Genomic DNA, 14,692 nt, shown 5'->3' with positions numbered 1-14,692 from the left:
TCCCAGAAAGCCTTAATCTTTGGGCACGTCCACCAAAGGTGAAAAAATGTACCTTCAGTTTCTTTACATTTCCAACATTTATTATCAGGCAAATGGTAGATTTTTGCAAGCTTGCACCTGTATATCATTTTCATAATATTTTCTCTTAAGGCATTACATGCCGTAAATTTCATACCTGTGGTCCACAACTGTTCCCAGTCAGCAAACATAATATTAGAGACTTAGCTACTCTCAGTGCATTCAGTGAGACTTAGTCATTACTTACTTCAGCTAAATTGACCTTTGGATTTCTTCAACTGTAATAATTGACTGGTGGCAAACTATTTTATCTTTTGCCTCTTAGGATGTCCTCAGGTAGCTTTAGAATTAATTTTTTTAAAGGTTGAGATGGAAGATGGACTAAATTGGCATTTTTTCTTTCTTTGTCTCTGGGGTAGGTTTGGGCACCAGCACTTCTAAAGAAGCAAAAGAATATTTTGCAGATATGGAGAGACATCGAATTTTATTTCGATATGCTGGTCCTGAAGATGATGCCGCCATTACATTGGTAAATAACCTCCTGCACTAATTTCTTGCTGTCTGTTATCTCCTTGCCATTTGTAATTATATAGAACTCTGTCTAGTGAACTTCTTTCCACTAAAAGCCCCAAACAATTTTTCCCATGTTGGATGGCATTCCAGCCCTTTGATCATTTTAGATTTCTGTTTTTGTGTCTTTCCTAACTCTTGTGAAACCAACCAGAACTGTACTCTGGATATAATTTATATAATATCTGTCAGGGGTTCAGGAGCAGAGGCACAGGAAAGGGAGGAAATAGAGAGCGAGGGGGAGGAGTCCGAAGGTAATGTTAGCGATGACAGCGGTCCGAGGTCTCTGAGTCTTTCCAGCGAATCGGAAGATTCACAGAAAGGGGCTCCCATGGTCAGAGCAAGGGGGGTGCCGAGGGGGACACCCCAGGAAGAAGGGGCCAGAGGGGACTCAGAGAGAAGCAGTTGGAAATCAGGACCAGCGTCCACACCAGAGTGCAATAGGGGGGAGGAGTCCCAGGCATCGGGATCAGGCGGCGCACTGCCAGTGGGAGGACATGAGTCAGGATTGGCCACGCCTCCATCGGGGAGCGAGGAAACGGTCGAGAGGAAGGTTGAAGGCTGGGCGCGCGCGCCAAGTTCAAATGTACAGGAGGGCGGCGCAGTTGGCAGCCCGGATAGGGAGCCAGGTCCCAAAGCCCGCCGAAAAGAGGGGGAGGAGTCAGGGGGGTCAACGTCAGCGTCAGAAGAATCCAGGAAGGAAGGGACCCCGGGGGGTAGCAGGACCCAGAGGAGAAAGGAGAGACGGAAGAGGTGGAGTAAGGCTAGAATCTTAAACTGGTGTACAGGGGGCGGAGACTCAGATGGAGCTTCGCCGATCTAACCATGAGACGTAGAGTTGCACGCAGCAGCTTGAGAATGGAAACTGTAACTCAATAAAGACTTTTGTTTAATGATCGCTGGCTAGCGTGATCCTCTGTGAGCTAGGATCTGGAAGCAGCTCTGACAATATCGTTCATATAATTTATATATAGTATCATTAGGACACTTGTTGCTTTAGTTAAGGTAAAGGTAAAGGGACCCCTGACCATTAGGTCCAGTCATGACCGACTCTGGGGTTGCACCGCTCATCTCGCTTTATTGGCTGAGGGAGCCGGCGTACAGCTTCTGGGTCATGTGGCCAGCATGACTAAGCCACTTCTGGCGAACCAGAGCAGTGCACAGAAACGCTGTTTACCTTCCCGCCGGAGCAGTACCTATTTATCTACTTGCACTTTGAGGTGCTTTCAAACTGCTAGGTTGGCAGGAGCAGGGACCGAGCAACGGGAGCTCACCCCGTCACGGGTATTTGAACCGCCGACCTTCTGGTCAGCAAGTGCTAGGCTCTGTGCTTTAACCCACAGTGCCACCTGCGCCCCGTTGCTTTAGTTAGTTTGCTATTAATGCTGAATTCATACAGTTTTTTAAAATAAAATACTCTACCACATTGAGTTGACTCTTCAGTTGATCTATCTACTATGACTTCAAGGTTCCCACAGTAGGAGATGCGTGTAAGTGTGCCGATAAGTTGTACCTGCTGAGTAGAAAACAAGTGAAGCTGGGGGTGGGGGGAGGACATTGGGTTGGCTATATGGCTTGCAAATGCAGCTCACTTCATGCTCAGCCAATGTAAGGAGCCACCATGCAGAATAATTTGGGAAGGAGGCTATGGCACGCATCCCAGGGGCGTGGCCTCGGCACGCCCCTGGAAGGAGGCAGTCTTCTAGTTCACTATTCTCCTCTCCTGTTGGTTCCTACTTGTAAAGTATTTAATTTCAAATACATAAACAATAATTGTTTAGGATACAGGTCTAGTAATGTTGGGTGGAGGAAAAACTGTAGACACAGAGTTGACAAACATTTTCCACTTTACTATGTTTGTTACATGACTCTTACCTGTTTTGTTAGTACTGGAATCATTTATCCTTCATTGCCTCCTTATTTCTGTTTTATCACCTTGATAGAGCGTGCAAGACATGCAGGAAAAAACTGCAGAAAATTAGTGCACACAGACTTTAAAAATTGATAAAATAGCTCATAGAGAGACTGCAACAGTCAAGTTCAGTCAGCCCAATATTTAAGATACTCTGACATCTTGGAGGTTGTTTCAATCATGTTGCATTGTTTAAAAAGCAGACTCTTGCACTCCTTATGTTTCATGATATTGCTGGTCTGAGGTTATTGCTGGACTGAATTTAACTCAGCCAGATAGTAGACGATTCCCCTCTAAAAGTATTATTTTAAAGGAAGGCTGTTTAACTTATATCAGGTCTGGATCAGAAATGTAGGTCTGCCAAGCTAACATGGAAACCATATTCACCACCTTCTGGCCATGTGCACAATTGTCTCTCTTTTATAGCTTGCAGCATTTCCCCCCCCTAGTTGTGCTTTATCTAATTATAGCATGTGAAATGTTTGTAGGCCTTCAGTAAGAAAAAAATTGATGACCGAAAAGAGTGGCTGACAAATTTCATGGAAGATAGACGACAGCGTCGATTACATGGATTACCAGAGGTAATGTTTCAGTACAGAACTAAGATGGAGTTGCAAATGTTATTTCTGTCGATGTTAAAGTAATAATAGCTTCTCTTTATTTTAGCAATTTCTATATGGTACAGCAACAAAACATCTCACTTACAATGACTTCATCAACAAGGAGTTGATTCTTTTCTCCAACTCAGACAATGAGCGATCCATTCCATCCCTTGTTGATGGTAAGTGAACCTTCATGGAATATAGCATCTTCTTTTATTTATTTTGAAGATGCTATTATTTTGAAGAAGAGGAGTGGAAATCCTTTAAACTTTGTTTCTCAAGCATGTAATTATTGAACGGGGTATTTTTATTCTATTGGTAAAGAATACGAATTCCAAAAATGTTTTTTTAAACTTGATTTTTCAACACAGGTTTTAAACCAGGACAACGCAAGGTTTTGTTCACTTGTTTTAAAAGAAACGATAAGCGTGAAGTTAAAGTTGCTCAGCTGGCTGGTTCTATTGCTGAGATGTCAGCGTACCATCATGGAGAGGTGAGTATGAGAAGAAAAAGAGGAGGAGGGAAATTCTCTGTGCCTTGCTTATCACTTGTTTAGTTTTGCAAAATGGTTGGTTTGGGGTGGCAGGGCAAGGCAAGTTCTCGAAAGTAGGCCTAGCCTCACTCCTTGCTTCATCTCTGATGGTTTCAGTGATGAGTGAGTATAGAAGACTCTCAGTTCAGCTCCCAACTTCTCATCACTCTTTTCATCACTGAAGCTATAGATTTGTTGCAGATCATGCAGGACTCAGAATTGTTGTTGTTGTTGTTTAGTCGTTTAGTCGTGTCCGACTCTTCGTGACCCCATGGACCAGAGCATGCCAGGCACTCCTGTCTTCCACTGCCTCCCGCAGTTTGGTCAAACTCATGCTGGTAGCTTCAAGAATGCTATCCAACCATCTCGTCCTCTGTCGTCCCCTTCTCCTTGTGCCCTCCATCTTTCCCAACATCAGGGTCTTTTCCAGGGAGCCTTCTCTTCTCATGAGGTGGCCAAAGTATTGGAGCCTCAGCTTCACGATCTGTCCTTCCAGTGAACACCCAGGACTCAGATTAGCATTTTTTATTTGTGCTGACACTGGGATGGTAAATGTGTTAGGGAAAAAAGTTCCTAAAACAGTGACGGTCTTTAGATATGGTGCTCCCTTCCCCAACTTGATGGGCCAATTGCTAGTTAAGTCAGTAATTTATTCTGCACTCGTTTGCAGGTTAGTTTTTGGTGAGGAAAATGTGTTGCAGTAGTAACAGTGCTCTAAACATTTTCTTCCAGCAAGCTTTGATGATGACCGTTGTCAACTTGGCTCAGAACTTCGTTGGAAGTAACAATGTCAGTTTACTGCAGCCTATTGGTCAGTTTGGTACTAGGCTTCATGGTGGCAAGGATGCCGCAAGTCCTCGTTACATTTTCACTATGCTAAGGTAAAATTTTGTTCAACGCGCAAGTGGAACTAGTCTTATTTAAGTGGTACAGATTGTCAGTGTGTATTTGTGATTGATGGAGACAGCTAAAGATAACTAAATGAGTATTTCAAGCCACTTGCAACTTTTCATGGATTGTTGACAAAACTATGTGAGCCTAATTGTAAAAGTGGCTCGATTTCTTTTTAGCTAATTACATTTCCATTCCTTCCATTTCCTAATATGTAGCGGTTAGGAAAAGTGAATAGTTTGTGCACTGCATTTCGTTTGAGACAAAGACCTCCTGTTTCCCCAAAGAAGAGACCTGCATTTAATAACTCTGGAACTCTTGACTTTCTGCTGTTTAATGCTTAAACTCTGACTTCAGTGGGTGAAACGTGTTTTGGCATTCGCACATTGTAGCAGAGCACTGCGTATATATCCACTGGGCATAAGGCACCAAAAGTTTTTTGCAACTAAATCCCATTTTGCAGTCTGACTTTTCTTTTGCCAGATTGTGCCCTTGAAGTTAGACATAACATACATACATACATGCTGCAGCAGTTTTCCCAGCCCCCCCCCCGGCATTTACGTGTTAATATCTTTAGCTCCTGGTGACACACTGGGACTTCGAGCCTAAACACTAAGCCATTTGTTTTAATTCTGGTGTCCTCACAGGTTGGCTCACAGATGAGCTAGCAACAAATGGCTTACTTCTCTAAAGTGAGATTTCTTTTCCAACTGCTTTTTCCTGTGCCTTTATAACTTGCTAGGGTTTGGGACCAGGTGCTGGAATAATAATAATAATTTATTATTTATACCCCGCCCATCTGGCTGAGTTTCCCCAGCCACTCTGGGCAGCTCCCAATCAAGTGTTAAAAACAGTACAGCGTTAAATATTAAAAACTTCCCTGAACAGGGCTGCCTTCAGATGCCTTTTAAAGATAGGATAGCTGCTTATTTCCTTCACATCTGAAGGGAGGGCGTTCCACAGGGTGGGCGCCACTACCAAGAAGGCCCTCTGTCTGGTTCAAACCATGGTAAAGCAAGACTGGGGTTGGGTTTGGACTTAACATCAAACTATAGTTAAAATATACAATGTCTTCACGTTGTGGTTTGTTGGTGGAACACAAATTATGTTTGTCTGCTGGGTTTTCCTACAAACCATAATTAGGCTAAGGAAATCCTAGTTAAGTATTACAGGCAAACCAGACCAACGAATGAAGAGAGAAAAAGATGAAATGTTATAGGAACAAGCACCAGTAAAATGATACTGATTTTACTTTGAATAACATTTCCCAGAACTGTAGGATTTGGAATTAAAGATTACTTTTTTATCTGTCACAGGCTGCTTGCATAATATCTCTGGTATATGTTTAGTAGGTGCAGTGACAGTGAGCTATGGTATCAAAGTAGTGTTCTGCTGTGAAAATATTGAGCTAAAAATATATCCTGAATGCTAAAACAAATATAACGATGACAACTCAGATGATAAGTAGACAGAAATCTTTGGTGTCTTCATGAGCTGCTTCCAGTGAAGGTAGACGGTACGGAACTAGATAGGCCAGTGGCCTGATTTGGTGTTAAGCAAATTCCAGTTTAAGTGCACTTAATACTAACGGATTTCAAAGAGACGAAAAACATTCTTTACTATGCACAAGGCTGTACCTCAAAGTCTGTTTCAAAGGCTTCTTATACATGCACAGGCATCCTGTTGAGTGCATTATTGTTTACTGAGAATGCTGTGCAGTATGTTAGAGGAACCATGATGCTCTCAGCTGGTGCAATAAAAAGAACAGTTTATAACTTATTAACTTAAAAAAACCCTTGATTTCCTTTCTCTTTAAAGCCCTTTAGCAAGGCTGCTTTTCCCTACAGTGGATGATAATCTGCTTAAATTCCTTTATGATGATAACTTGCGTGTGGAGCCTGAATGGTACATTCCCATAATTCCCATGGTCTTAGTAAATGGTGCTGAGGGCATCGGAACCGGATGGGCATGTAAAATTCCAAACTACGATACCAGAGAGATTGTGAACAACGTCAGAAGAATGCTGGACGGGTTGGACCCACATCCTATGGTAATGAAATGTTCACTGCAGACCAATATATTATAATGCTTTCATAAAGAAGACAAACTCGTGACCCCTCTCATATGCCTTTATTTTATTCTTATTCCATCTTGACAAAATATGATATTATTGTGGATGAATGTGTTTTCTCAAAGAAATTTTAAAATTTGCAGAACTAAAATGGAAGTTCTTTAGTCACCAAATGATTCAATAATTGGCCATGATCCATGTTTAGCAAAGATGTCCTCACATATAGGAAAGCTAGCAACTTTTCACTAGGTTTTCTCTAGAGTAACTTTCAGACTTGGAGTGGAAAGGTGATACACAAAGGGGCACCTCTGCCATTTCCACAGCTGTGGCTGCTAGAAAAAGGTGTAGCCACGATGGCTGCCATGATTCATCCTAACTTTTAACTGCTCCTTGTGGTACCTACATGCAGCTTTGTACGGAGGAATTGCTGGACTGGACTTGCCCACAGAAATAATGTTATACTGCTAGTTTCTAGGTGGACATCATTTTAGTTTTAAATGCCGATAGAGCATCACTCAATATTTTAGTTTCTTAGAAATAAAGAAAACTTTACCAAGGCTTACTAGGGGGCATGTTGCTAATATGTCAAATAATCCTTAACGTTACAGCTTCCAAACTACAAAAACTTCAAAGGAATGATCCAGGAACTTGGTCAGAACCAATATGTAGTGAGTGGGGAAATATTTGTGGTTGACAGGAACACAGTGGAAATCACAGAGCTTCCAGTTCGAACATGGACTCAGGTGAGTACTTTTAAGATGATTTTCAGTTTTGAACGTTTGTAATTTCCCCCCCCTTTTAAATAACTATTTCCCCTCCTTTTTAAATGTCTGTATAGGTTTACAAAGAACAGGTGTTAGAGCCGATGCTGAATGGAACGGAAAAAACACCAGCATTAATTTCAGATTACAAGGAGTATCACACTGATACAACTGTGAAATTTGTTGTGAAAATGACCGAAGAAAAGCTTGCTCAGGCCGAGGCTGCTGGACTTCACAAAGTCTTTAAGCTTCAGACAAGTTTAACTTGTAATTCTATGGTAACTTTTCTATATGTTTGACTACCAGAACTAATTGCACTTTAATCATTTTTCTGTTGCCGTGGCAGCAATATATTCTGTATACCATGTGACTAAAATGCCTCACTTCATATTTCCTTCGATACAAAAAGCAAAAGGGGGCTAATAGTAATTTGAGGTGGTAAACCTTAACTTCAAAACTTTATCAGACAAATCTGGTGTAAAAAGTGTACTTTCCCCCCATTAGTAATAATTTATTTGTACCCCACCCATCTGGCTGGGTTTCCACAGCACTCTGGGCGGCTTCCAACAAAAGATTAAAAATACATTAAAACAGTCATTAAAAACTTCCCTAAACAGGGCTGCCTTCAGATGTCTTATAAATGTCAGATAGTTGTTAATTTCATTGACATCTGATGTTAAGTACAGATGGGTCTGATATTTGGTCATTTTAAAAATTGTACAACCTGCACAATGCCTGTTCAGGTGATCTTAGAATAAAAACACTTTGACTCACTCAGCTGGTGATTGGTCTATAATTTTAAAGAGATTACTCAAGATTTGAGAATTCCAAACTCCTGGCAAAATTGGGGGCTCTTAACTCTTTCAATATCTCCCTTTGAAAGTGGGTATGGGAGTTCAATTGCCATTTGAATTTGAAAAAAGAATTGTATCCTCAAGACGTGTACCTAATTGCATTCTGATCACCTCATTGTTTTCAACAGCATGAATTATTTACAAACAAATAGAATGCTGAATTGCAAGTCAAGCCAAAGTCCTTCTATACTTGGATAATGATTTTAATATGAAATACTTGAATTTGACAAAAATTAAAAAATCATATATACTTGGCATAAAGTCTGTTAAATGCCCAGAAAAACTATCAGTACCAGCTTAGTTAAAATTTATTTCAAATAAATAAAATTGAATCTGAATTGAGAATTCTTTAAAGGCTTGCTGTACTACCTTCACGTTAGTTGCATGTGCAGTCATATAAAATATTCACATATCTTGTACGTACTTAACTATATGCAGTGTTGAAATAATCAAACATTGGCTGGGAAGGGAAGACCTTCCAGGGTTAGAGACTGAAAGAAGAAAGGAAAGCTCCCAGGTGAGAATTGGGATAGTCCACAACTTTTCGTGTTAGGCAAGGGTTAAGAGTTACTTTTGAGAGAGGACCCTGAGTTTTCATTTCTCTTTCTCTCTCTGTTTTTGTTTTTATTTAGATCAGTTTCTTTTATTATATTACAAAAAAAGCTTTAATAAAACCTTATTTTTTAAAAAAGAAAGAAAGAAAATAAACATTTTATATTTGTGCAGGTGCTATTTGATCACATGGGGTGTCTGAAGAAGTATGAAACTGTGCAAGATATTCTGAAGGAATTCTTTGACTTACGATTAAACTACTACAGCTTGCGCAAGGAGTGGCTTGTAGGGATGTTGGGGGCAGAATCCACCAAGCTTAACAATCAGGCTCGCTTTATTCTAGAGAAAATACAAGGGAAAATTACCATAGGTAAGAAACATGTGAAATTTAAAGTGCATTATGAAATTGATAAAGATGTAAGTGAAGGAAAATAGAAACATATACCATTTTTAAAAATTGTAATTTGTTTTCTTTTGTTTCACATAGAGAATAAATCAAAGAGAGATTTGATTCAAATGTTAGTCCAGAGAGGCTATGAATCTGACCCGGTGAAAGCCTGGAAAGAAGCACAAGAAAAGGTAAACTATTTAGGCGACGATCAATTCCCTCTAACATATTTTTTAAGGAAAATATGTAACAATATTAATCTTGGGCCTTTCCTTCTGTATGAGCGGATGTTTAGCTTAAATTAGTCCCAAATTATGAGTAGTTAACTAATTTATACCAATGCAAGCTATACATACAGCTTTGGCTGGATGTTTATTATCTTAGAGAAATTACATTGTTGGCTTTGGTCTTTGCCACATAGTTTATGGAGCTGTACAGAAATAGCAAACAGCTATTTCCTGGACTACATGTCCCATCATCCCTGGCCGTTGACCATGATGGCTGGGGAGAATGAGAGATGTAGTATGACAACAGTTGGAGATTATCCTTTCAGTACCTCAAGCTGAGTGGCAGAACTCCTTCTCCCAATGAAAATGCTCTGGCAAAGAAATTAGCAATTTCCAAAGATGAATGAGATGTCTGTAGAAAATCATGTAAATAATTGTCTTCTGATTATGCCAAACTCTGCCTCCATCTGCCACAATTTCATGAGTAACTCTGCTCCTACAACAGGGGCATTGTGTAACAGGTAGGCCACAGTAATTTTCAAACATTTCAGGTTAGATTGTTTGAGAACCCACTGCTGTATTGTATAGAGATTTGTGTATTTCTAGCTGCATATCATAGCAGCTTTGGAACTTTGTGTCCTGGGTACTATGCTATGATTTTTTCCCCATTTTATTTATTTATTTTGCTGCTACCAGGATTCCTTGAGCTTCCCCTCTGTAGATCACCAGTGTTGTAGAAATTGAACCTAAATAAAATACAAAGTCTTTAAGTATCCCTTTGTAGCCGTAGGATATATGAATAGCAGCATGACTATTTTTATTATTATTATAGGCAGCAGAAGAAGAAGAAATGCAGAACCTCAATGATGACAGTTCCGACTCTTCCGGATCTACCTCAGGCCCAGATTTCAACTACATCTTAAATATGTCTTTGTGGTGTCTTACTAAAGAGAAAGTAGAAGAAATCATTAAGCAGCGGGACACAAAAGTAGGTATCTTTCAGAGTTCCTGACCTGAAAGTACTTCCTAGTCTGATGTATGTGCAGCTGCATTCTAAATTCTAAAATTTATCCCCCCAAACCCAAACTTGTGTCTCAGAATTTGCTCATTGGTTTCACCATTACAATGCTATTGATCAAACATATGTATATAAAAGGTAATATGTACAGATCTTTGCATGAGGATTACTGTATAGTCACTGTCCTAGTTTTGTTTCATTAACATTTGCTTATCTTGGATGTTCAGAATATGTTTGTTCAAAAATCCTTTCTGTATTTGTCACCTTGAAGGGAAAGGATCTCGCTGACCTCAAGAGAAAATCTCCTTCAGACCTTTGGAAAGAAGATTTAGCAGCCTTTGTAGAAGAGCTTGATGTATGTACAGCACCAAGGATTAATGTTTCAGTTTCAGTTTGTCAACATAGTTTTTGTTTCAGCAAGTAGTCTAGCAAAACTGTTGTTTTTTAATATATCAAAGTCTGTTGGCAGAAGAGGTGAAATGAGGATCTGTGTAATTTTACACTTCAGAGCTATGTTCTCAGACATACATTTGCTGCAGCTGTTACTATGGCAGAAAACCCAGAATCCAAGGGGTTTCACCAGTCCGTAGGTTTTGCATTTGAGTTCAGCATATTTAGCTTTGAGCGTCTATAATTGTTTATTTATTGCCCAATTTTCCTACATACTTGTTTCGTAACGTGGTCTACCCATGTTTCTTGGCAAAGACATTACATGCATAATACTTCTCTTTTAAAAGCTTTTGACTGGTTCTCAAATTGAAGACATGGGAGGAATTACATAGATCCCCTCAAAGACTGACAAATAGTTAATAATAATATTTCATCTGCTTTACATAAGGCTTTGTCCAAAATTACTCAGATGTATTACTCAAACATTCCTTAGGATTAGTAGTTAGTATTGCCTGTCTTGAATGATGTAATGCAGTTATAGCATTATTTTAACCTCTTAACGTTTTTATACTCTCTCTTTTTCAAGCAGACATAGATTTTCTATATGTAGTAGCAATAGTTCCTCTTTGGAGATGTTTATATTTTTCTTTCATTTGCGTTTATTTTTAGAAAGTAGAAGCACAGGAAAGAGAAGATGTCCTGTCTGGCATGACAGCAAAACCTATTAAAGGCAAAGTTGGTAAGCCCAAGATGAAGAAACTTCACTTAGAAGAGACGATGCCATCGCCATTTGGTAGGAGAATAGTTCCACAGATTACATCTGCTATGAAAGCTGATGCCAGTAAGAAACTGCTAAAAAAGAAGAAGGCAAGTCAATACCTCTTGTTCCTGATTCGTCTATATTAATTTTTTTTGTACAATTTATACCCTGCTTTTTATATCAAACATACTCAAGCCAGCTTAAAGACAATTACAGAAATGCTAAATAAACACATAAATTTAAAACACCAACAGCAATAAATGTAATATGATTTAAAAGCATTGGTAAAGCAAAAGTAAATTAAGAGGAAATAACTTAAAATGCCCATAGTGGCTGTCTTCAGTGCCCATCTAGAAGTGGACAGCTTAGCAACTAAGGAGCCAGACATCCCTGTCAAGGGGAGCTGTTCCAAATTTTGGGCACTACAATCAAAAACACCCTATGTCTCATGTTGGCCCATTGACACATTGGCTAAAAGGGACACAGAGAAAAGGTCTTGAAGACTGAATTAAGTGACTTGGACAGGTTCATATGGGAGGAGGCAATTCTTGATAAAGCCCTGAATGGCCTGGGATCAGGGTATAAAGATCAAACCAGAACTTTGCCAGTCTGTTTCTGGAATCCATTCAATCACTGAAGCTGGTAGATGATTAACATAAAATGATCAAGTATGGTAACCTCAGGCAAAACACGGGCAGCTGCCTTGTCCAATTGAAGTTTGCAGACTTCAAGGACAGTTGTGACCTGGGGGAGTCCTAAGGACCAGATAGAGAGCCCTGCAGGAATTGAAGTTCCTAGAAGCACTCTGGAATATTGTATCAGCTCAGCAAACTTTATTACACCCAGCCATTACATTGACCTTAATTAGTTTGGTTAAATTTCCAGGGAGAACTGGATACTCTAGCAATAAAACTGGAATTTGATGAAGAGTTTGGTGGCATACCAGTGGAAGGTGCTGGTGAAGATTCGCTTAATACCTCTGTCCCAGTGGCTAGCCCAGTGGCCAGCCCAGTGGCCAAAACACCTAAGCCCAAGAGAGAGAAGAAAGAGCCTGGTAAGTAAACAGAGAGTGACTTTGGATGTCACTAAGAAGCATTACTAGCTGAATTCATGTATATCAGAAGGAAAGCTCATGTGGAGAAATTGAGTGGGTCTAGATTCACAGTGCCTTGTTCCAAGAATCATCATCAGCCAAATACTCAGTGTGCAGAACTGCTCTGTAATGCCTGAAGCAATAGCACATAGATATGCTGCAGATATAGATATAGACATATATATGATTGTTTTTTTAAAAAAAAGAACTGCACATCTCAGTGTGCAGCTACTTTCTGGGTACCCAGAGTTTTCCTCTCTTCACGGCTGCCAAAGACTTTGGGTTTAAGAAGCAGCTCTGTATTTTGGCAGTCTTTTCTGAAAGAACTTGAACAAGCGCATGGTTTAGATTGGTTGGGACTATGTGCTCAAGTCAAAGGGACCCATGTTAAGTGGTCTCCATGGTTCTCAGGGAAGCATTGATACTGATTAGTGTGGCTTATTTGTTGCTCTGCCCTTTGGTTAATAGACTCGTGAAAGGTGTGAATTGGTCAGGTGTTTTGCCAAATGCAATAGTTCTTTTGGATTCAGTGAAGAGCAAAGGGGACAAGTTTCCTGTAGATATCTTACCATTTTATATGACATGATTTTCAAAACTGGCATCCTGCATTTTGTATTGGGAGTGCTTAATGAGGTAATGTGTTTCAACATAATTAACCTGGAAAATGAAAATGCTTTAATGCAGATTATTAAAAAAACTGTGTAAGGAGTACGTATAATAAAAGATGCTTTACTGTACTGAGAATTAAATTTTATTCTAGGCCCTAGGGTGAGAAGAACACCGTCTTCCGCCACAAAGTCCAGTGCGAAGAAAGTGAAGAAACGGAACCCGTGGTCAGATGATGAATCTAAATCTGAAAGTGACTTGGAAGAAAATGAACCTGTTATTATTCCAAGAGACTCGTTACTTAGAAGAGCTGCAGGTAATAATGAAAATGTGTTTTTCAGTTTATGTGCAGAATGCAATGAGAGCCTTCTAGAGCTATTTAGCTAAAGGGGGGGGGGTACTGCTCCTTTCAAGGGATACTTGCCCACTGTACCTGCTTGCGTGCACAGGGTTTCCACTGGATATACCTTCATAAAGGCTCACCATAATTTTCTTCTTGCAATGTACAGTATTGCACAACAGATGACTGTTTGGGCATCATGCAAACCATGGGGTATGAGCCGCAGCCTTAGGTTTGACTCTCCTCCCTCTCAAAAGCCAGCTTCGTAACCTATGGTTTCAAACAAACCACAGCTAAAATTAACCACAGTTTATTGGGTGGTTGACAGAAGTAAAAGCTTCCAAATTCATCTTCACAGCTTATGCTCAAGGAGAAAAGTGTACAAGCCTAAAGCTTGCTGTGGTGTATTATTTCCATGATTACCTGTGGTTTATCACAGCATCAAAATGTACCCTATATTTTGCATAGCTTTGGTCTCAGGATACAAACTACGGACTTTTTAAAACAGATGTTTAAAGGTAGGTGACCCACTGAATGATTAATTGGATAAAATTAGCCAGGGAATTCAAGCCAAACATGCAGAAACAAGTCCCCCCCCCCCCCCCCGGAAACATGCTTTCACTGGCAGGATTAAGAGAAAATAGGTGTAATGCAAGCTGGTTAAAACTTCAGATGCCAAGGACCAAAGTGAATATCACTCATCCCATAGAGACAATTATCTTTGATAATAGATGCTCAGTGGGCAAGATACTGACACTTCCTCATCCTGGCACTTGGCAAGGCTATGATTTTGAGTGAATCTTATTACCTCCCTGTTATAAGTGTGTACACACATATACATATATGCAGTTTACAACATGAGAAAAATACATAATTAAAAGCATAACAAAAGTAGTCATAAACAATAAATAAAATATCAAAAAAGCACACAAACAAATTGAACAGTTTCCACATAAATCTAAGATCTAAAATAAAGATGCAAAAAATATCAATAACAGCAACAAACTATCCCCACCTCTGCAACACCCCAGTCTAAGAGTCTGTTCAGCAGCGACTTACTTTCGTAGGTGGAGTCAGCCGCACCCTCTCAGGCAGGTGGAAAAATGC

General features: G+C 39.8%; 1 protein-coding gene across 10 annotated transcripts in view; it reads left to right on the top strand.

The window, feature by feature from the left end:
* The window catches only part of TOP2B (DNA topoisomerase II beta), a 47,393-nt gene that overhangs the window by 21,915 nt on the left and 10,786 nt on the right, over window positions 1-14,692 (top strand). For 8 of the 10 annotated variants that reach the window (XM_080974544.1, XM_080974543.1, XM_080974542.1 and 5 more), the window contains 15 exons: window positions 438-547; window positions 2,989-3,081; window positions 3,167-3,281; window positions 3,474-3,595; window positions 4,367-4,515; window positions 6,344-6,575; window positions 7,205-7,339; window positions 7,435-7,635; window positions 8,938-9,133; window positions 9,251-9,342; window positions 10,211-10,366; window positions 10,668-10,751; window positions 11,456-11,653; window positions 12,432-12,600; window positions 13,400-13,561. In XM_080974544.1, the coding sequence (XP_080830670.1) occupies window positions 438-547; window positions 2,989-3,081; window positions 3,167-3,281; window positions 3,474-3,595; window positions 4,367-4,515; window positions 6,344-6,575; window positions 7,205-7,339; window positions 7,435-7,635; window positions 8,938-9,133; window positions 9,251-9,342; window positions 10,211-10,366; window positions 10,668-10,751; window positions 11,456-11,653; window positions 12,432-12,600; window positions 13,400-13,561 (2,214 nt within the window). Of the gene's footprint in view, window positions 1-437; window positions 548-2,988; window positions 3,082-3,166; window positions 3,282-3,473; window positions 3,596-4,366; window positions 4,516-6,343; window positions 6,576-7,204; window positions 7,340-7,434; window positions 7,636-8,937; window positions 9,134-9,250; window positions 9,343-10,210; window positions 10,367-10,667; window positions 10,752-11,455; window positions 11,658-12,431; window positions 12,601-13,399; window positions 13,562-14,692 lie in introns of all 10 variants that reach the window. The other 2 variants (XM_080974541.1, XM_080974546.1) reach the window with 1 other exon arrangement.

Source organism: Podarcis pityusensis, assembly GCF_964106645.2.
Source record: "Podarcis pityusensis genome assembly, chromosome: 12".
In the NCBI taxonomy this organism is placed as follows: domain Eukaryota; kingdom Metazoa; phylum Chordata; class Lepidosauria; order Squamata; family Lacertidae; genus Podarcis; species Podarcis pityusensis.
This window is presented reverse-complemented; position numbering and strand designations above follow the sequence as displayed.